The 19,917-nt window shown below is 37.8% G+C and overlaps 1 protein-coding gene across 1 annotated transcript in view; it reads left to right on the top strand.

Moving 5' to 3' along the window:
• Positions 1 to 19,917, top strand: part of LOC139709127 (uncharacterized) — a 56,228-nt gene that overhangs the window by 15,303 nt on the left and 21,008 nt on the right. Inside the window, exons 2-9 of the mRNA XM_071621087.1 lie at positions 949 to 1,140; positions 6,337 to 6,429; positions 8,275 to 8,494; positions 10,495 to 10,566; positions 12,328 to 12,399; positions 13,047 to 13,118; positions 15,199 to 15,273; positions 19,750 to 19,821. Coding sequence (XP_071477188.1) covers positions 949 to 1,140; positions 6,337 to 6,429; positions 8,275 to 8,494; positions 10,495 to 10,566; positions 12,328 to 12,399; positions 13,047 to 13,118; positions 15,199 to 15,273; positions 19,750 to 19,821 — 868 coding nt within the window. The remainder of the gene's footprint in view (positions 1 to 948; positions 1,141 to 6,336; positions 6,430 to 8,274; positions 8,495 to 10,494; positions 10,567 to 12,327; positions 12,400 to 13,046; positions 13,119 to 15,198; positions 15,274 to 19,749; positions 19,822 to 19,917) is intronic.

The following is a 19,917-nucleotide window of genomic DNA, read 5'->3' on the forward strand; positions in this document are numbered from 1 at the left end:
CAGACAGATAGATAGATAGATAGATAGATAGATAGATAGATAGAAAATAGATAGATAGATAGATAGATAGATAGATAGATAGATAGATAGATAGATAGAGGATATATAGCTAGATAGATAGATAGATAGATAGATAGATAAATAGATAGAAAAATAGATAGATAGATAGATAGATAGATAAATAGATAGATAGATAGATAGATAGATAGATAAATAAATAAATAGATAGATAGATAGATAGATAGATAGATAGATAGATAGATAGATAGATAGATGCACATATATATAGAGAGAGAGGGAGGGAGGGAGGGAGAGATGGTATCTTGAAATAATATCACTCTTGCCCGTCACGTCGAGTCTGTTAGCGGGTGTGTGCTCGGGTCATGCCTCCTTAAGGTTCGTCGCCTTTTTGACAAGCTCTCCCGCTCAAATCTGCGGCTCCTCCTCATGATCTTCATGTCACGTCAGCAATCTAATGACAAACATTCTTTTACATTCTTCATCACGTTGATTCGTTGCTCTCTGAGAAGAGAGGCAATGTTTCGAAAATCCGAACATAAGACAAAGACTTGATCATCATCACCGTAATGATATTTGTTAATATCCTACGTGAATTGAGTGATTAAAAACCAAATTAGAAGCGATCTCGTAGTTTCATCAGTGATTAATTTGTGCATGCAAAAGAAAACGTTTACGTATACATCTTCTTCAGTTGTACATATTGTATACTCATGAAATGAAATTTGCTTCAGTACGAAATTTTTGGCCCCAAATCAATTTCGATGGGCTTGTGATGGGCAGCTTTAATTTCTGGAAGAGGCGAATATGGTATTTGACATGTCCCCAAGAAATTCTATATGAGATGGAAAAGGATGACTGCCTCCAACGTCAGGCCAAACCAATATCAATTTTTCCTTTTCTTTTTTTTTTCTTTCTTTTTTAAACCAGGAGGAACGTCGGGAAATGGGAGATCAAACTTCCGGTATCGCAGACAGGTGCCCTCATCGTCCACCGACCCCCATGGCCACTGCGGCGACGAGTTTCCGTGCATCAACTCCACACAGTGCATCCCTCAACGGGCGATCTGTAACGGCGTTGTAGACTGCGACAACGGCTCCGATGAATCGGACGAGGAATGCTGTACGTACTTCTTTCTCCACCCCACCCCACCCCCTCCCCCTATTCCCTCTCTCGCTAACTATTCTTTTAAGGGTCTCGTATATCAATGCTAAAAAAAGGTGCATATTATTCAAGTGCATATCAGTATCGTTGATAATCGTACATGTAGGTCCTATTCCATAATATATTTTTCAGTTTTTGTAAAAGCAATAGAAGTGGCAGTGATTATCATAGTAGTGTCCTCCATGATGATAATGGTGATATTAGTTATAACGGCAATTATAATGATTATAGTAATGATGTTCATCGTTATCATCTGTACTATATATTCATATTATATACTTTCATTGTCCTGTGTCGTGTCAATCATTGGTTCTTTGACTGTCATGTTTTTAATTTCTATTCACCACTCATTTCTTTATTATAAACCGTAGAAACGTCATGAGGAAAGATCATAATAAAAGATGACTGTGTATTGGGACTAAAGTAATGCCATATCTAACTAAAGGACTTATCACACTTTGGTATGAGATCAAATTAGAATTGTTGAGATAAGAGAAAATGCGCGTCTAAGTTACGAAGTTGCGATGTGCAAAAATAGAAAATGGTGTCCAGTCTTCACTCGCTAACCCGAAAATAGTCTGGTCAACTAGTCAGCGACTTACAATACAAACATATGACTCCGTCTAAAAGTTCGATCTCAGTGTGTCATGATGTAAACTGTATGCTCACTAAGATGAGTGTATCTACTTGAAAACTATTGCCACTCGGTGCGATAGATTTTCGTTCAAACCACGTTCGGTGTCCGCGTCCCAAGACTACGCGGCACAGGTGTCAAAATATCGCCGAGAATTTGACAATGGCTCGCTCATGCGCAGTAGTAGTGGAGGCGAATATATTCTCACTTTATGAAAATGGGATAATTCGGTAATTCAGGTCGGCGACGGATTGCTAATCTTAAACGGGAAGGAAATAGGGGATAGAATGTAAGTTCTCAGATTCCCTCATCTCTCTCTTTCTCCATCTTTCTCTATCTGTCTCTCTCACTCGCTTTCTCTCTATAAACCTGTGTTCCTATTCCTTTGCGCTCTGCCTCCTACTTCTTCCTTTTGTTCTTTTTTTTTTTCTTCTTTTGCTTTTCCGTTGTTTTGGGGGAATGAACCCACAAAAATCGACCCAACTCCGGACGGACAAGTCAGTGTACTCAATGCGTATTTTCATGTATTTGGGTCACGTCTTTTTGTGTACGAAATCTGGAGCGGTTCGCATAATTCAAGACCACACTTCTCAGAACATTTTTTTTCTCTCTCTCTCTCTGTCGGGTCACGGAATCAATAACCTCGCCATCAACATGAAAGAGGCCAAAAACGATCGAATCTCTACCACAAAAACGACAAAACGGGCGGGAAAGAATGGAAGGGATGTGGGCAGAGGAGGTGAGGTGAGGCGAGGTGGCTCAGGGCCTGAGTGTGAGGTTTCTGGTTCAAATCCTCGGGGATGAATGGTGCAAGTGCCTCAGTGCCAGGGGTGTAGACACCTTTCTTGAGTTTTAAGTGTATAGGCTGACAATGATGTTTATGATGATGATGATGATAACAATACTACTACTAATAATAATAATAATGTTGATAATAATAGTAGTAGTAATAATAATAATAACAATAATAACGATGATAATGATAATAGTAGCAGTAGTAGTAGCAATTATATGATGATGATAATAATTATAATAATAATAACGATAATAATAATAATAATAATAATAATAATAATAATAATAATAATAATGACAATAATGACAATGATGATAAGATAATATTATGGTCTACTTTACCCTTGTAGCCTCTTCAATGTTGCCACTACTCTTCCAGAGAACCCTGCTATTAATATTAATCGGCCTCTACTACCCTCAACGCTACACCTGTCGCACCAGGTTTTAGCTAGACTGACTGAATCCAAGATTATTATCAACGAGAAAAAAAAGTATATTTACATATCAATTTCATGTCAATTTCAGACAAAATGTTCCATGACAGTTAATTCTCTGTAGCAAGCATTATTTCTTGAAGTAATAGGAGTAGCTTGTGTTTGATTCACAGCGCTCATTGGCTCCTGGACTTTTGTGCTTAATGGGTAAATGTTTTAGAGTGCATTCGTAATAATGAGGACGACCTTAAAAACAAAGTCGAAGAATGCTTATTGTAAACGTAAATCTAAAGAGAAATTGTTTCAACATTTCTTGCTTACTATTATGAACCACGATGAAGTTATTGCTCGTAGAGTTATTGATTATCAACGAATGATCGGTTGATGATAAAGATCATCATCAAATATCCTCAACGAATGGTAGAGGTTTTGGACATAGCCCGAATATAACATCAAAGTAGTGGCATATTCAGCTTTCAATCCAAAACAGTTGAAGTTTCAAAACAAACTACAAGCCTGTTTATGAACCTTTTCGATGCGTCTTTGTGCTTTTTAGGGTTCATTAATTGATAAAGAAAAAGGAAATATGACAAAGGGAATGGCTGTCATACATTCCGGCGACTGGCAACTGCATAGAAAAGTCGACATCGTGTAATAATATTTACACCGTACTAGAACAGTCTACACTCAGCACAGAATGCACTCGATACCTTTGAACGATTTGACATTTCGGTAAATTTAACCTAGCCTGGCAAAGATGCCCAAAAGATTTCAATGCCCTAGTCAGAGAATGTCCTCTTCTTTGAGTCATTTCGTGTTTTGTTTTGCTTTGACCATAAGTTTTTAGGGTTTTTTGGCATTAGTTAGAGGCACCTAGAATACGAGAATGCATTTTGGCAGAGTGACAGCCTAGAGGGTACACAAATGATGTCATGGAGATAATGCATGTGAGAGGAAGCAAAACAGCATTGGACTCTGAGAGTGGATGTATTAGGAGGAGAAATTGACGTCACTTTTGATTTTTTTTTCCGCGCAAATAGAACTAAGAGTTCTTTCATCTTCTCTCCCCCTCTCTCTCTCTCTCTCTCTTTATCTTTTATCTATCTATCTGTCTATCTATCTATCTATCTCTCCATCATGCCCATGATTCTATCTACCTCCCTCTATCTCTATCTCTATCTCTATCTCTATCTCTATCTCCCTCTCTATCTCTATCTCCATCTCTATCTCTATCTCTATTTCTATCTCTATCTCTATCTCTATCTCTATCTCTATCTCTATCTCTATCTCTATCTCTATCTCTATCTCTATCTCTATCCCTATCTCTATCTCTATCTCTATCTCTATCTCTATCTCTATCTCTATCTCTATCTCTATCTCTATCTCTATCTCTATCTCTATCTCTATCTCTATCTCTATCTCTATCTCTATCTCTATCTCTATCTCTATCTCTATCTCTATCTCTATCTCTATCTCTATCTCTATCTCTATCTCTATCTCTATCTCTATCTCTATCTCTATCTCTCTCTATCTCCCTCTTTATCTCTATCTGTCTCAATCTCTTTCTCTAGGCTCTGTTGTCTTCTCCGTGCTACTAAGCGTCGAAAATGCAGTCACTTTTGCACTAGTCCCCCTCTCGCTCTTCAAACTCGCCACAGCATGAGCTGCCGTGTGCAGTATAGTGTCTAAATTTGATCAAATCAAAATAGGCTCTCGATTTGCGGGTAATGTCGGTTTGCTGGCCTTGGTTGGTGTAAGAGCCCGCCCCTACTTTTCATCAACAGGGGGGAGAGACAAAATCTATGCCGTAATGCATCAGGACAAACAGCGATAAAAAGAAGAACATGCGACAATTTGCGCTCAATCTTCGCGACAATATATAAATGTTGGTAAAGATGCTGTGGTTCAAGCTGACTCACCTCTCGATATTTTCTTGGTATAGGAGCATCAAAGCCTTCACTGCAAGGTTTTTGTGGCATGCGTCACATTCTAACAAGCGACTGTAAGCTGGAAATGCACTGCAGTGAACCCCCTCCAATTTACTTTCGCCACTCTACATATCAAAATGGATTTAAGCGAGATGAAAAGAAAACTACCCTTCCTTGCAATAACGCCTTTCTGCAGGGCACCACGGTTGAAATCTGAGACTTACTCTTTTTCCTTTTTTTCCTTCATGATGCACATCACATATATCAAAATGAAAGATATTTCTCATTCTTTCTTGTCCTCTATGTCTAAAATTCAGAAGTGGCGGTATCTAAAAGTCACACGACTTCGTATGAAGTAACTTCCAAGAAGAAATCAAAGTCACTAAGAAAAAGCAGATAATGCTATAAAATCATTGGCTCACACTCATCTTTTTTAAGAAGATATAATAATGTAAATTGTAATATATAAAATTGTAAAATGTAATATTAATTTGTGGTCAATGAACAGGTCTACAGCGCCCTTATCTTATTTAATCCATCATTGCCTCTTTTTTTCGAGGGGGGGGGGCAACTCTACTATGATTTCATGCGAGAAATACAATTTGTTATCTTTTCAAGAGAGACATTAAGTGAAGATTCATGTCAGGGTTAATGGGAAACCTGTGATAAGGTGACCACATCGTCACCGCCACTTACTTGAGCATGTGGTTCTGACCACGAAAATAATGTTTCTTGAGAAGCTCTGTAAGACTCCTGCATTGTCTCGCATTGTCGGATTTCGATGAAACTTCAACTCGTTTGAACTGTTCTCTATATAATTTAACAAACTCCGTGTGGACGTGAAGTGTCAGTCGTAATACTTATAGTCCGTGTTAATATACACTCTACGTGCTGTGCTGTTTAAGCCTATCTATCCACATGGCAAAATGATAATAATGATAATAATAATTATAATAATTATACTAATAATTACAATAATTGTAATAATTATCATAATGATAATAATAATGTCTTATTTATCCAGGGTAGCCTCTTCAGTGTTGCCACTGCTCTACCAGAGGGCCCTGCTATTATTATTACCCTAGCGTTGCTAGGTACCCATTTATACACCTGGGTCGAGAGAGATATGGTGCACGGGTAAAAGCATCTTGTCCAAGGACGTAAGCACTGGGCGGAATTCGAACTCGGGTCCTCCGATCGGGAGTCGAGAATCTTATCCACTATGCCACAGGGCCCCCAGGCTGATTTCGTCAGAGAGTGCATGTGGGGGAAGAAGGATGTGTGGGTGTTTGTTGTCGTTCTTTCTTTTTCTTCTTCTTCTTCTTCATTTTGCAAATAAGCTTTATCCCATTTTTCTTTTCAGTTGATGCAAACAACGTGAAGATTTGGGATTTGTTCAACCCTGGAAAACATGAAGATTCGTCCGAAGAGGAGAGTGATACACTTCCGGAGTGTGGTAAGATTTTGCAACTACAGCGACTTCTAATAATGATACATGTACTAATAATCTTGTTGGCGTTTTCTCTCTTTCATTTTAGTCTCTCCCTTCTCGTGTTGTGCATGTGTGCGCATGCGTATATGCGCACGCACGCATGTCCTGGGCGCCATTTCATAATTTTAAAAAAGGTGTTAGGATAGCAATTCTTGCTGGAATGGCAACTTCTCATACCAACAGCCAATCAGGAGGCTGGATTCTTGTCAATGCCATGGCAACAGCTATTCAAGCATGAGTTGCTCATCATGAAATTGGGTCCCTAGTGTACTTGCTTGCGTGCAGTGTGTGCATGTGTTTGTGAGCGTGTGAGTGTTTTGTTGTTTGTTTGTTTTTTATTTGGTCTTTTTGGCCTGATGTTGCCATCATAATATGATGAGAGGTGGCCCAAGATCACCAAATTGTAAACCCTAATTAAAGTAACTTATACACTGCATGCATATACAAAATAACAGAAATAATTCATTAATAATCAATTAATAATTGATTAAATAATGACCTTTACCCCACAAGGTTATCTTCTTTTCTGTAGGTACCCCCGCGCATTTCTTAATTTTCCAATTTGAATATGATCTAATCCAGAATGATTATTTAAATTCATGCTGTATCATGAAAAATAATTCAAGGTTCAGTTTGAAAACCGTGAATTTCAAAAATGTGTTACTATTTTTCATTGATCTCTATAGATGTATGGTCACAAATGTAATAAAATATAAGTGTGGGAACTTAATAAATGAATGTATGAATGAATGAATGAATTAATGAATGAATGAATAATAATGATGATAATGACACCAATGATAACAACGATAACGACAATAGCAAAGTATTGATAATGATAACAGTTACAACAATATAATAGACTGCAGTCTGGCAATAATAATAATCATTGATTCTTATAATCATCTATAGCCCATTTTTAGCCACGTCATATTGCTGAAGACTGTACGAATACCAGCACGTATATGATACAATAAATGATGTATGCATGCACATACATATATATGTATATGTATATGTATATATATATATATATATGTATATGTAGTAGTACAGAAGTCTTGTATGATATCATGAAGACTATATTCATTGTATGCAGACGAGACAAGCACGTTAACACATACAGTGTGTCCAAATAGATTCGATTTTTCGTCTTAATTTTTACAGCCAATTTACTCAGATGTCTTGCGTTCACTTCCCGTCAAACTTATGACGCAAAGAGATAATTGCAAGGGAACAAAGTAGATAATGTATCACTGGCGCCAATGACAGCCCTGCTGGAAAGAACACAGTGTCCAACAGTGTGAGAAACACAGTGTGAGAAACACAGTGTGAGAAACACAGTGTGAGCACAGTGTGAGAAACACAGTGTGAGAAACACAGTGTGAGAAACACAGTGTGAGAAACACAGTGTGAGAAACACAGTGTGAGAAACACAGTGTGAGCACAGTGTGAGAAACACAGTGTGAGAAACACAGTGTGAACACAGTGTGAAATCTCTTCACACTGTTAAATTCGAGCGTTTTGACAGTGTGAAAACAATGTGAGTCATTATTCACAGTGTGAAACAAAGCATTAGGCCTACTATATGAACGATCTGTGAAAACCACACCACAGTGTGAAACCATCTTCACACTGTTAAATTCGAGCGTTTTCACGTAGTCGACTATGTGAACACACTGTGAACACACTTTGGGACACTGTGTTCTTTCCAGTAGGGAGAGAAGAAAGACAAAAAAAAATAACACACATAAGAGATTTACGGATGGAGTTTTAACCCTTATTGTTATGTTCGATCAAACTTGGCAGAGGTCGGTACCTACCCTGTGGTGTGCAATTGCACGCTAGTCTTCAGCGACCTGGCAGAAATGTTCAATTTCGAAAGTTCCAGCCTGCTCAGCGACGACATCGATATTTTCACCACGCCGCTGCACGACCTGTCCATGTACCCCTTGGGGCTGGAGTTAGCGTGCCTTTCAAGACAACTTGACGACGTACCAAGGAGTCTGCCGAACAAAACCATTTCACTGTACGTAATAAGGGCTCACACCCGTAAATATAATGGAATATCCCTGACCGCATCACAAAATCGTACCAAAGATACTGAAATAAATGAAGAAAAAAAATGATTAAAAATCAGAAAGGGCAGTTTGGCTGAAACTGATTAGCTGCAGATATTTGAGTATGAATTCCTCTACAAACTGCATTTTGGTTGGAAGATGAAAGCTTTTCTCATGGAATTTGAAGGGACTATATTTGCTTGGGTGCATGTACAGAAAATATGTGATTTTTTTAATAAAAAGGAGTCGTGTAGTCTGGCTTTGCGAACCCTTGGACAGAGTTTCAGCTGAAGAACCCTCCCCCCCCCCCCTTGAAATTTGATGGTTGAAAGGGTTTACCTCATTTTTTTCAGGTTGCCGAAGATGAAACACCTTATTTTTCCCAGCTATTTTCCAGAAATTTTTGAATTTTGAATTTTAACACACGTCTCTATATGGGTAAATATTTACCCGTGTGAGCCTCAAATGTTTGCATCTTCCACTGGGTTGATTTGCTTGCCAAGTTTATTCAACTTTTAAGTATTTCATGTACTGCTGGCTCCTTGTCCGTTAAGGCTTTGTCTTCCATAATTTATATTATATAATTGCACTCACGATTAAAAAGAAAAAATGCAGTTTGAGGAATAATTATGAATGTATATAGTATCAATAATGATAATCACTGTCCGATTCATCTAATACGTCTTAATCATCATGCAATAGGTATAGTTTGAGACCAAATACCATCTGAGGTATAGTAACTTATTCTGATCAAAATCGTAATTTACTTTGTGTTAATGCTAAGATTATTACCACTTGCGTCTCTCTTTTTTCGGAATTAAGCGATCGTTAAAACATGATTATTGTCCCATTTGGCCCTTCCTCAAAGTGATTATACCAAAGTCATGAAAGTAAAGAATAAATAATTTGATTGTGATATCGCTCCATTCGTTTAGTAAATCCGTCAGAAAAAAAAACCCGTTTACTATAAATCTACTGGCAATTTGAGAATTATCACGACCTTTTACATGTTTTATCCACCATGCAACTGCTATCACTATATGTTTCAGTTTATAACTGTGTGTTGAAAGACAAGCCAATTTTAAGCTCGTTACTGGGCACCTCACATTAATATCAGACATGATTATGTAAAAATGAAATTGCACCATCTTGTGCTCTATTTGTCTCTGTTCTTCAGACGGATATCGGATATTGAGACTACTTGAAAGCTATTAACCTTTGCAAACGAATTGCTTCACCTATATGCTCCATCTCTCCCATAAGTGCCAGACATCACTGATATAGTTTAAGCACTTCCTAAAGTTGCGCTTATACCATGTTCCCGGCGACCACGGCAGCCCCGTTTAAGGCCACCGCGGACAAAGCGGGATGGACGTGAGACAACGCCTAGAGACGGGATAGGCTAACGCGACAGGCCGTGATTGCCGTGGATGCCCTGTCAGATTTTTCGACTGTCTAAAAAAAAAATGCTACGGCAGTCCCGGTGCTAATGAGGAATCTTGTATGCAGCGACAATACAGGGTGAACCTAACAAAGCGGGGAGGCAGGTAATAGGCCGTCACAAAACCTGGAGGTTGTCCGTAGCGGGACGCGACTGAAAAGACTGATAGTCTAGCCTGACCAGACGCCGTGAGGACAGCGTCTGATAGCAATATATTCACCGGGGCGAGGACTGAATCGAAGAAGACTACAATTGGAAGGGTGAAAAAACAGGAGAATGTTTCATCTACCCACGGCGCACTACGTTTCGGGCAAATGGGGCTGCCATGGCCGCCGGGAACATGGTGTAAACGCAGCATTAAAACATTACCGGAATCTTTCGGAGCGCTTTTATAGAGATGAGATGGATTTGCAGAAATATTCCAAAGACCAGTATGCAGTGTATACACTGTGGTATATATGAGAGGAGCGGCATGTTATAATTGTTTGTTCTTCTGTTTGTTTGTTTGTTTGTTTGTTTTTTAAACAGGGATCTTTCTAACAATAGCATCACGCATCTCCGCAGCGACAATCTGAAGGACTTGACAGACCTGCGTCACCTGTGAGTTTGAATGCCAGCAACTGTCGTTTTGTTGCGCCTGTGTATGAATTAGCATGTCATCTACACATAATTACACATGCACACAGACACACATCTACACATAAACACTTTCATGTTTATGTATGAAAATGTATGTATATTATGTATAGATATTTATCTATATTCATATATATATATAGATAGATATAGATATATGAAAACATATCATGAATATAATCTAAACATATTCATATACTTACGAGTATGAATATATTACGCCTACTTACAGTATGTTTACATCTTGGTAGTCGATTTCATGAGTAAGTGACAAAGAATGGCAGAGGTTTATTAATCAATATCCATTTACAATTGTTATAGCGGGAAGCTTAAAGGACAAGTCCACACCTTCATGGACATGTGTACTGAGTGAATGCAGCAAAATCAGTGAGAATTTGAGGAAAATCGGACAATCCGTTCAAAAGTTTGGAATTTTTGAAGTTTCTGCTCAGTCACTGCTGGATGAGAAGACTACAACAGCTTGTGATGTCGCACGTGTAGAAAGATTATAGTGAAAATATAAAGAAAATTCAACATATTTTCACTTTTCTCGAATAATAAAAGAACACTTCACTTGCCTCTTTCAGAAGGGAGGGGGAACAATATTACCCTCAACATACAATTAGGTCAGCGACAAGTCGAGGAAATGTGCACTTTTTTCAAAAAATAAAATTTTGTAAAATTTTCTTTATGGTTTCTTTTATCGTTCTACGCATGTGACATCTTGCACCGTAGTTAGTCTTCTCATCCAGCAGTGACTGCGCAGAAACTTTACAAATTCATAACTTTTGAACGGATTTTTCGATTTTTCCCTTAATTTTCACTGATGTGTTCCACTAACATTGCTTTATTCACTCAATTCACATGTATCTGAAGGTGGACTTGTGCTTTATGGAAATGATTTTGAGAGATTTTTTGTATTGTATTGTTTTGTTTTGTTTTGTGTTTGTCTGTTTCTTTGTTTGTTTGCTCTTTCCCGATAAGGCCCATCAGAAATGCATCGCAAGCAGGGCGCAAGACGAAAAGGGCAAGGGCGGACGTGACCCTCCACCCAATTCTTTTACGTCATGTTCTTCGAATTTGTCTTGTTTAGCGGGCTAATCTGCGGCGGGTTTAAGCAGATCACACCCTGCAGCACGGGGTGTTAAAGCAGTCATCTTCCGATCGAATTCGGCTTCCTAGCCTTTTTCTTTATAGACTATAATGATAGCACCCCTCGGGCGTGGGATTGTGCAATGCATATGTTTGGCCTAACGATAACAAGGAAGCGGGTGAGTCTCGCCTATATGCGGGTGACTTCCCGGGGTTCTCCGGGACTTATCGCTACCCAGGGGCTTATGCCGACACTCGTATCGACACACCTTTTTGTTGTTGAAAAGACTGACTCACTAATGTATTCAAATTTATGCCGGTTTCCTTGTCGAAGTGCCTGGCGATTAGCTGTTTGCCCTGCAAATTCATCGTTAGAAATACATACTAATCTCACACGCATGCCTCTTGAAACGAAGGTGTTCTTGACAAGTGAAGGTCTTCGTTGGTATGCCTGATAACGATGAGAAATAAACACAAAATATGAAGACTTTAAAACAAAAAATTGCCGATTTGGTTTCCATTTACGTTATAAAAATGATAAGCTTTTAAAGTACCTATAAGTTACCTATACCGCAGTGTATTGTTGAAACTAATTCATTTTTTTAATCTCTAACTTTCCTTTCCTCTGCTCAGGACAGCTACCCACAATAAGATGAAAATCGTCGACAACGACACCTTTCATACGACATTGAACTTAGAATCGTTGTAAGTATGGCATGTGTATTTGTGTGTTGGGGATATGAAGGGGTTGGCTGAATATTGATAGCAGCAGGCATATATGGTTTATGTGTTTAAAATCCTGAATACAAATCGATAAAAATTATTTTCTTTAGAGTTTGTTACTGGATTTAATCAACTTTATTTTGACGACTGCGTTATCACAGTATAACGCGCAGATCGTATCATGTTGTGATTTATTAAAAGAAGAGAATGAAAAATCCAGCTTAAGGTAAACAGCTATATCTTGATTATGGTAATACACACTAAGTTGTTGATTGAACAACATTCTGCAAAGTAATATACTCTTCCTCTCAGCGACAAAAAAAAAAAAAAACTTAACCTGGAAAACACGCTTTATGATAATATGAGTATTGAATATCTCAAAACCCTCAACGTTGCAAAAGTTGCATCATCCAGATTCGGATTCAGTACCCTCGAAATAGGGTAAAACTGTCGAAGGACATAGGGCGGACGGTAAAACAAGGTTCAGCCTCTGACACCCAGACGATGAGAGGTTTTTTATTTTTTTTTTGTATTTTTTACATTGCTGGATACTGTCAGCCGCTATCTTTGTGTGTTAATGATGTTAATAATTATGCCGCCCACTGTTTTCATGCTTTCCTTGCATGCAGAGATTTGTCGGATAACCAAATCGAAGAATTCTCATCCACGACCTTCCGGAATCTGAGACGCCTATCATCCCTGTAAGTACGAACTAAAAGAGAAACAAAAACATAAACAGAGACAGGAATATAGCACGACCTTTATCATGTGGTAGCGAAATAACTCGGTACTAGAGAAATTCATCCCAACTGGTAGAAGATAGATGTTCATGCATGGCAAATGTTTAGAGTCATACCAGCTCTTCAGGATCAAGGACAACATCCACATGGTTAGCTGTAACATACGCACATACAGACAGCAAACTTAATACTCCTCCTGCGGCCATGCAGGGAGAACAGTCGTCTGCTCTAATTGCCGTTACCAAACACGGCGAGGTAACATGGTGATGTTTTCCCAGCTCCAAATCGCTTTTCTTAGTCCAATCTAGATTTTATTTTTACACTGTCGACATTTTAACGGCAATTATAGGCACTGGTTTCTCCAGGAGTACCATTACGATCAACTCTAATAGCGTCTGTGCCATAAGGGAGATGTGTCACCCATTTACGCCCAGGGATTGCTCCTCCATTGTTCTCGTGTTCCCCCATCGTGACGGTTGTCATGACAATGACTGCATCTTTCTTTCCCAGTTTATCTCTATCCAGCCATGTACGTAATTGTCTATCAAATCATGTGTCTCATCCGATTAATCCCTCCATTATGTTTCCCTTTCAGCTTTCTCATTCACTCTATCTTCATGATCTTTCCACATATCTGTCTGTCCGTCTGTCTGTCTGTCTGTCTTTCTCTGTTTATACAAGTATGTTCTTACTTCAGGTGTGAGTTTCTCCAATTTGTCTCCCTCTGCAAATTAAAGCAGTAGATGGTAGGTTCGAGTCCCACTGGTTACCTTTTTCCCCGACATGTTTTTTAATTTACAGATCAGCAGTTGCGATCAAATTTAATTTGTAGAGGGAGACAAATTGAAGAAACTCACACCTGAACCTTCACCCCTCTGAATAATATCTTTCTTTCATATTATGTTCTTACTTGCCCATCAATTCATGTGTCCCAGCCAATCATCTCTTTATATGTTTTCTTACCCTAATTTCTCTCTTTAGTACTATTTCTCTCCCCCTCTCTCCTTCTTTATCTCCTTGCATTCCCGGCCTGCCAAGAATAAAATATCAGTAATGAAAGTATAAGAGTAAATTCTAAACTTCCGAAATGGACACACTGACATTTTATACCAATAGATAAGAATAGTGATGATAAAATTGTAATGCACTGGTTATAATGTGTGTAAATACATCCCACGCAGATGATATGCTGATTCCCGGTCATTGTACCGTGTTCATCATCGCTAATCGCGGCTTCATCAGACTAAATATTGAAACAGAAATAACAGCAACAGTTGCAATGATGGTGGAGTTTTCGGTAAGGGGATGATCCATATAATTATGGCGAGGATTATTTTGACTGAAAGTAAGACTGTGGACTTTTGTTTTGTTTAAATTCAGGTAGTCCTTAGGAACGAATGCTTTCACAAAATAGTTAATAATCAATGTCTGAGAATCTATTTTTGTTCCTTTTAATCCATCACCGGGATCTCGAATGACTCAACAACTATCATTAAATCAAGCATACTCATTGAAAAAGTAATGAGAGTTCAATGTATTGTGAACCTACCGAAAGAGACAAGTAGGTGGAATATTGCTACAAAGGGCTAAAATTCCATGTGTCGATTTCTAATTCCATCCGGTTTTATTGCATGTTTATGACGTCACAAAAATACAGTTCAAGACACCGTGGGAGATAAAAACCAAAATGTGTCAAACAACAACGTATATCATTTTTGTCATATGCATTACAAAACCGCCGATTTCATCCAAAAGAGTATCTTCTAACATCAAACCGTCATATTTACTGAACCACACTCACATTTCATAGGTTTAGATTTAGACTAAATCTGATACATCATTTATGACTACGTTTTGCAGATTGCCGGAGCTTACCTCTCCTTCTTTTTCGCGATGCGTGTCTCTCTTCTCTGTTCTCCTGCCGAGTTTTTTCTTTTTTAAGAAACTAATATTCTGATTCATTTCATTTAGTTGTGAATTTCCTTGTCTTTTCTTATCATTCAACCGCGGGAAACTTTACCGTACTCGATTGCATCATCAGCCGTCTTTCTAGGAACCATCATTTGCGTTGTCGAGGTGGACGCTGCTTCCGAAATCTCGTCAGCCTGAGAGAACTGTAAGTACATTTGATTTTATGTATGTATAGATAAAAGGGTGAGATATACATATACATGTATACATATATATCTATATATATGTATATATATATATATATATATATTTATATATATATATGTACATATATATATATATATATATATATATATATATATATACTTGTATAGGCAAATATATGTGTTTAAGGGTTTATGAAATTTGCTCCTGCGACAATTGCTCCCATGAAATATCTGCACCTCAGGCCAAACATAAACTCCACCTCTAAATATAATCCTAACCCTTGTCCTATATAACACTCACATCAAACTAAACTTAAATCTCTCTATCACAACCCGAACTCGAACCTTAAAATCCGTGGAGAAAATGAGACCGGAGCAATTACTGTCGCATGAGCAAATATCGTGTCACTGTGTTCAAGGGTCTATTATATGTTTGAGTTTTGAACAGATATGAAATTCGTTAGACTGCATACAAAATGATCTAAAAATAATGAGTACCAGCCAACCTACGTCATATTATGACGTGATAGTGGCAGCTATTTCGAGATACGGCGGTAGACCGTGATCTGGTGATAATTGACTTGTTGCCTTTGAGTGGTCAAAACGCTTCAGAATGTTTGACTGATTTGCTTCAAATGTTCAAATAACTGAGGTCTACACTGCTGCTTTTAGCCAGTTCTCCTCTTTATGGACATAAGTAGCTTTTCGTACAAAATGTCGTCACTGTCGTTATTAAAAGTTGACCTCAATTTTATATAACTCTCTAAATGTTGGAGGACATAAACATTGTCCTAACTGAAATATAAATGGTCATGAAGTGTTATATAAATGTCTGCACTTGTGATGTACCCAAATTCTAGAAGACAAGATATAGATATTATTTGTAGGTATTCTAGTCAGCAAACTTATATGACATGTTAGTCGCTTAGTAGTAATAGGAAATGAACAAATAACAAGGAACACCAGAAAAGAATGACAAGAACAAAAAAAAAATAATGAAAAGGATTACATTGACGATAGCAAAACGAACAAAAACAAAAACAAACCTTGTGTTTGTTTATAACAATGCACTTTCCTTATTTATCTCAAAGTACAAAATGCAAAGTAAGTTCAAAAGTATTTACCTTTCCTCAATTTCAAGATCTCGGCGTCAATGTCTCGATGTACTCTACACATGCTCTGTAAGGCATGTCCTGCATAGTCGGATCCTTTCGGTAACTTTGTTTAGCTTTTGCTGAGATGCCCGACAAACCGTATCCGAGATCCGAGGCTTAATCTATTTACCTAATTGGATTTTATTCGATTTAATCGATTTAAAAAAAAACATTTGATCATAAACATGATGGATGAAACTCTGGTGGGAATATCAAAAGTCGCGGAGCTCTTGTGTTTCTGGAAGAAGAAGAAAACAAGGACCGTCTACGGACATGAAACTAGAAGTGCATATGAAAACACAACCAGGAGATTTTTCTTTTTCCCGCTTTTCCCTGACGGCGATTTACCGTTTTTGCGATCGATTTTCATGTGGAGGGACATATCGGTCGAGCGCGCCGACTCTAGCCCCACCTTTGAAAGGTAGAATTTGACCTTGGGGAGAAGGTCGACATCCAGCATAGCGAAGGAGAAAGAGGGGCGCGTCGCGCACTTAATTCAGGGCCATCGGGGTAGCACGGTACTCGATATGATTGCGCCTTGGGGTAAACCACCTATCGGGATGTACTGGTTGTGCTTCCATCAGACTCAATTTTCTTTTTAAAGGTGCTTGGTTTCCATGTTTCTTGAAATTTTACAAAATTATCTGTGAAAAAAAATGTAGGTCGAGATCAACCAATGCCTGCTGTTATAGGCCATCATGGCATGAAGGAATAACAGTTGACTGTATCGCTTGTAATAGGAAGGTGTTGCACAATCAATTGGATCCCTTAAAGATCGTATATCCCTTTTGCAAACGTCACGAAATTTTGCATGGTTGAAGAATAATGTCTCCCAACATCGAGTATGAAATCTTTACGGTAAAAATACTCCTCTGAGTTTTTAAGAAATTAATGAACAACTGCCCCCATGTCAATAAAGAGTATGCTCTCCATTTGTACCAAGAGTAATGGTTGGATTTTTTTGTGGGGTGGGGGTCCAAATGAATTCACTGGAAATCTATAGCATTCATTTCCCCTCCTTCATAAAGGAGTTTTTCTATTTCAGATTTATTATTCTGAGAATAGGTCTGGATTAGCTACCTCTAAACCTATACCAGGTAATGAAAGTAATCTAAGTTTCAGGGTCACAAAAAGGGACACACGAACTCTAATGATCTATCATTTTGTTTTTAGCACAAACCTATTTCATCTTGCTGACAAGCACAATGATTACTTTCTATCTCATTTGTGTGTGTGTGTGTGTGTGTGTGTGTGTGTGTGTGAATTCTTGATAGAATCCATCTATCCATTATAATCAATAAAGATTTCATGCTTTGTACAATCAAGACGTGTGAAAGGACACTGCCCCATTTATATCGCATATCGTGTTTCTGTCTTTGTCATGCCCCTTTAAAAGATGGCCATATCTAGACAGATTTCACCATCTTTTTTCTTCTGTCTGTCACCAAGAGCTTCTAGAAGTGATGTGCTCTTGCAAATATTGACAGGAAAATGCATACATAATCATTATGATAAACGTAGATATACGTGTGTATTGATACAAAGGCCTACGCGCGCGCGCGCACACACACACACACACACACACACACACACACACGAATATATATATACATATATATATATATATATATATATATATATATATACATATATATTTATTCATACATAATATTATGTGCGTATTCAACTGATGATATGAATTCAAGTTGTCACATAGTGTCCAAAGAACTACTGACATTGTAAATAGACCTCATTTCGCTTTTTTTATAACAGACTTCATACAGACTTACGTGTCTTAAAGATTGCGTAACACAGTACAGCACTGTTTTTCACGCTCGGAACTTCATTAGAAATACAACAGCATTAGCGCATTATTCTGGCTAATCATTTCATCAAAAGACAATTCATAATAAATGGTTATAGCGACGAGGCTAGCCCACAAAAACCATTTACCAGAATATTGTCTAACGTGTTATCTGGCTGAATAGCTCTATAATAATTATTGTATTACACTATATTGTATCAAATTTTATTGTACTGTATCATGTAATATTTCATTATCATATCATGTTATATTACAGTATATCAGGTTAATCATAATGATATAGTATATTACGTTTTGTTATACTATTGATAATGATAATGACAGTGATTATAATACGTACATGTACAAGTATGCGTGCATGTATGTATGTATGTATATATATGTGTACAACTGTACGTACATTGTTAGTAAGCTTGTTTGATTGTATTTGAATGATGCATTTTCGTTGTTTTCCAGTGAAGAAAACACATTCTGTTTTTATAATTGAATAGACAATAAATAATCACATCATAATTATCATCGTTCGTTTCTCCCAGTGATGACTTTGGAATTCGAGACTTCGGTGTCTGAAAGATCCTACATAACATTATTCGGACAATGAACGAACTTTCGGAAGTATACGAGCATAATCAAATAAGACATAAACGCATAATCATTCTCATCAATTCACTGAAAGACAATTCACAACGACAATAAAACCCCACACAAACGCCATTAAGCGGTTATTACTTTCACCGTAACCACTTCTCCGATATGTTTAAGCAAAGAGCATGCTTGATAAAAACAAATTGGCACTTCTCACCAAATCTCCGATATATTCAAGCAAAGAGCACGCTTTATAAAACAAGTGGGCAGTTATGTAAAATTCATCACTCAATATAAAAAGCGATCGTATAACCGGTTAATGCCCTTAACTGAAAAAAAAAACCAATCAAACAAGAAAACGATGAAACGACTAAAATATATTCCCAATTCTGCAACTGTAATCAAACAGAATACGAATTTGCATTAATTTTTCTCTGGTTTGTCTGCCAGGAAATTGGTGAGCACAATCTGCACTCTCAGATGATTCTCTACAGAGATCCTTGTCTACAAATATATCTGCGCCATGTGCATATATCTTATTTTCTCTCTCTCTCCCCTGCCCCCCCCCCCTCTCTCTCTCTCTCTACCTACCTACCTACCTACCTACCTACCTGTTTTCTGTCTTCATATCTACCTATATCTCTCTCTACCTCTGCGTTATGTCCATATATGTCATTATTTCTCTTTCTCTCTCCTCTCCAACTTTATCTCTCTACCCATATACCTACCTGTTTTCTGTCTTTCTCTCTCTGCCTATCTGCGTCATGTTCATATATCTTACTTTTATCTTTTTCTCCTCTCTGTCCAACTTTCTCTCTACCTACCTACCTACCCGTTTTCTGTCTTTGATCTACCTATATCTCCATCTGCCTCTCTTTTTTCTTCTTTTCTTTACCGCTCTCAAATTTTAGGGTCATGGTATCTTCCGGTATTGATGAGCTGGAACCAGGCATGTTTAAGAATCTCCGTGGATTAGAAGTCCTGTAAGTTAACCATTTTATTCATTTTTTTAACCTTTACAATAAGATTAATTCAATATGGATATTGAATGCTAATCCTTGGAGTGTCTTTTACGCTTT

The sequence above is a fragment of the Diadema antillarum genome, unplaced genomic scaffold (genome assembly GCF_040938485.1).
Source record: "Diadema antillarum isolate AM-2024a unplaced genomic scaffold, OU_Dant_1.0 seq00001410_RagTag, whole genome shotgun sequence".
NCBI lineage: Eukaryota > Metazoa > Echinodermata > Echinoidea > Diadematoida > Diadematidae > Diadema > Diadema antillarum.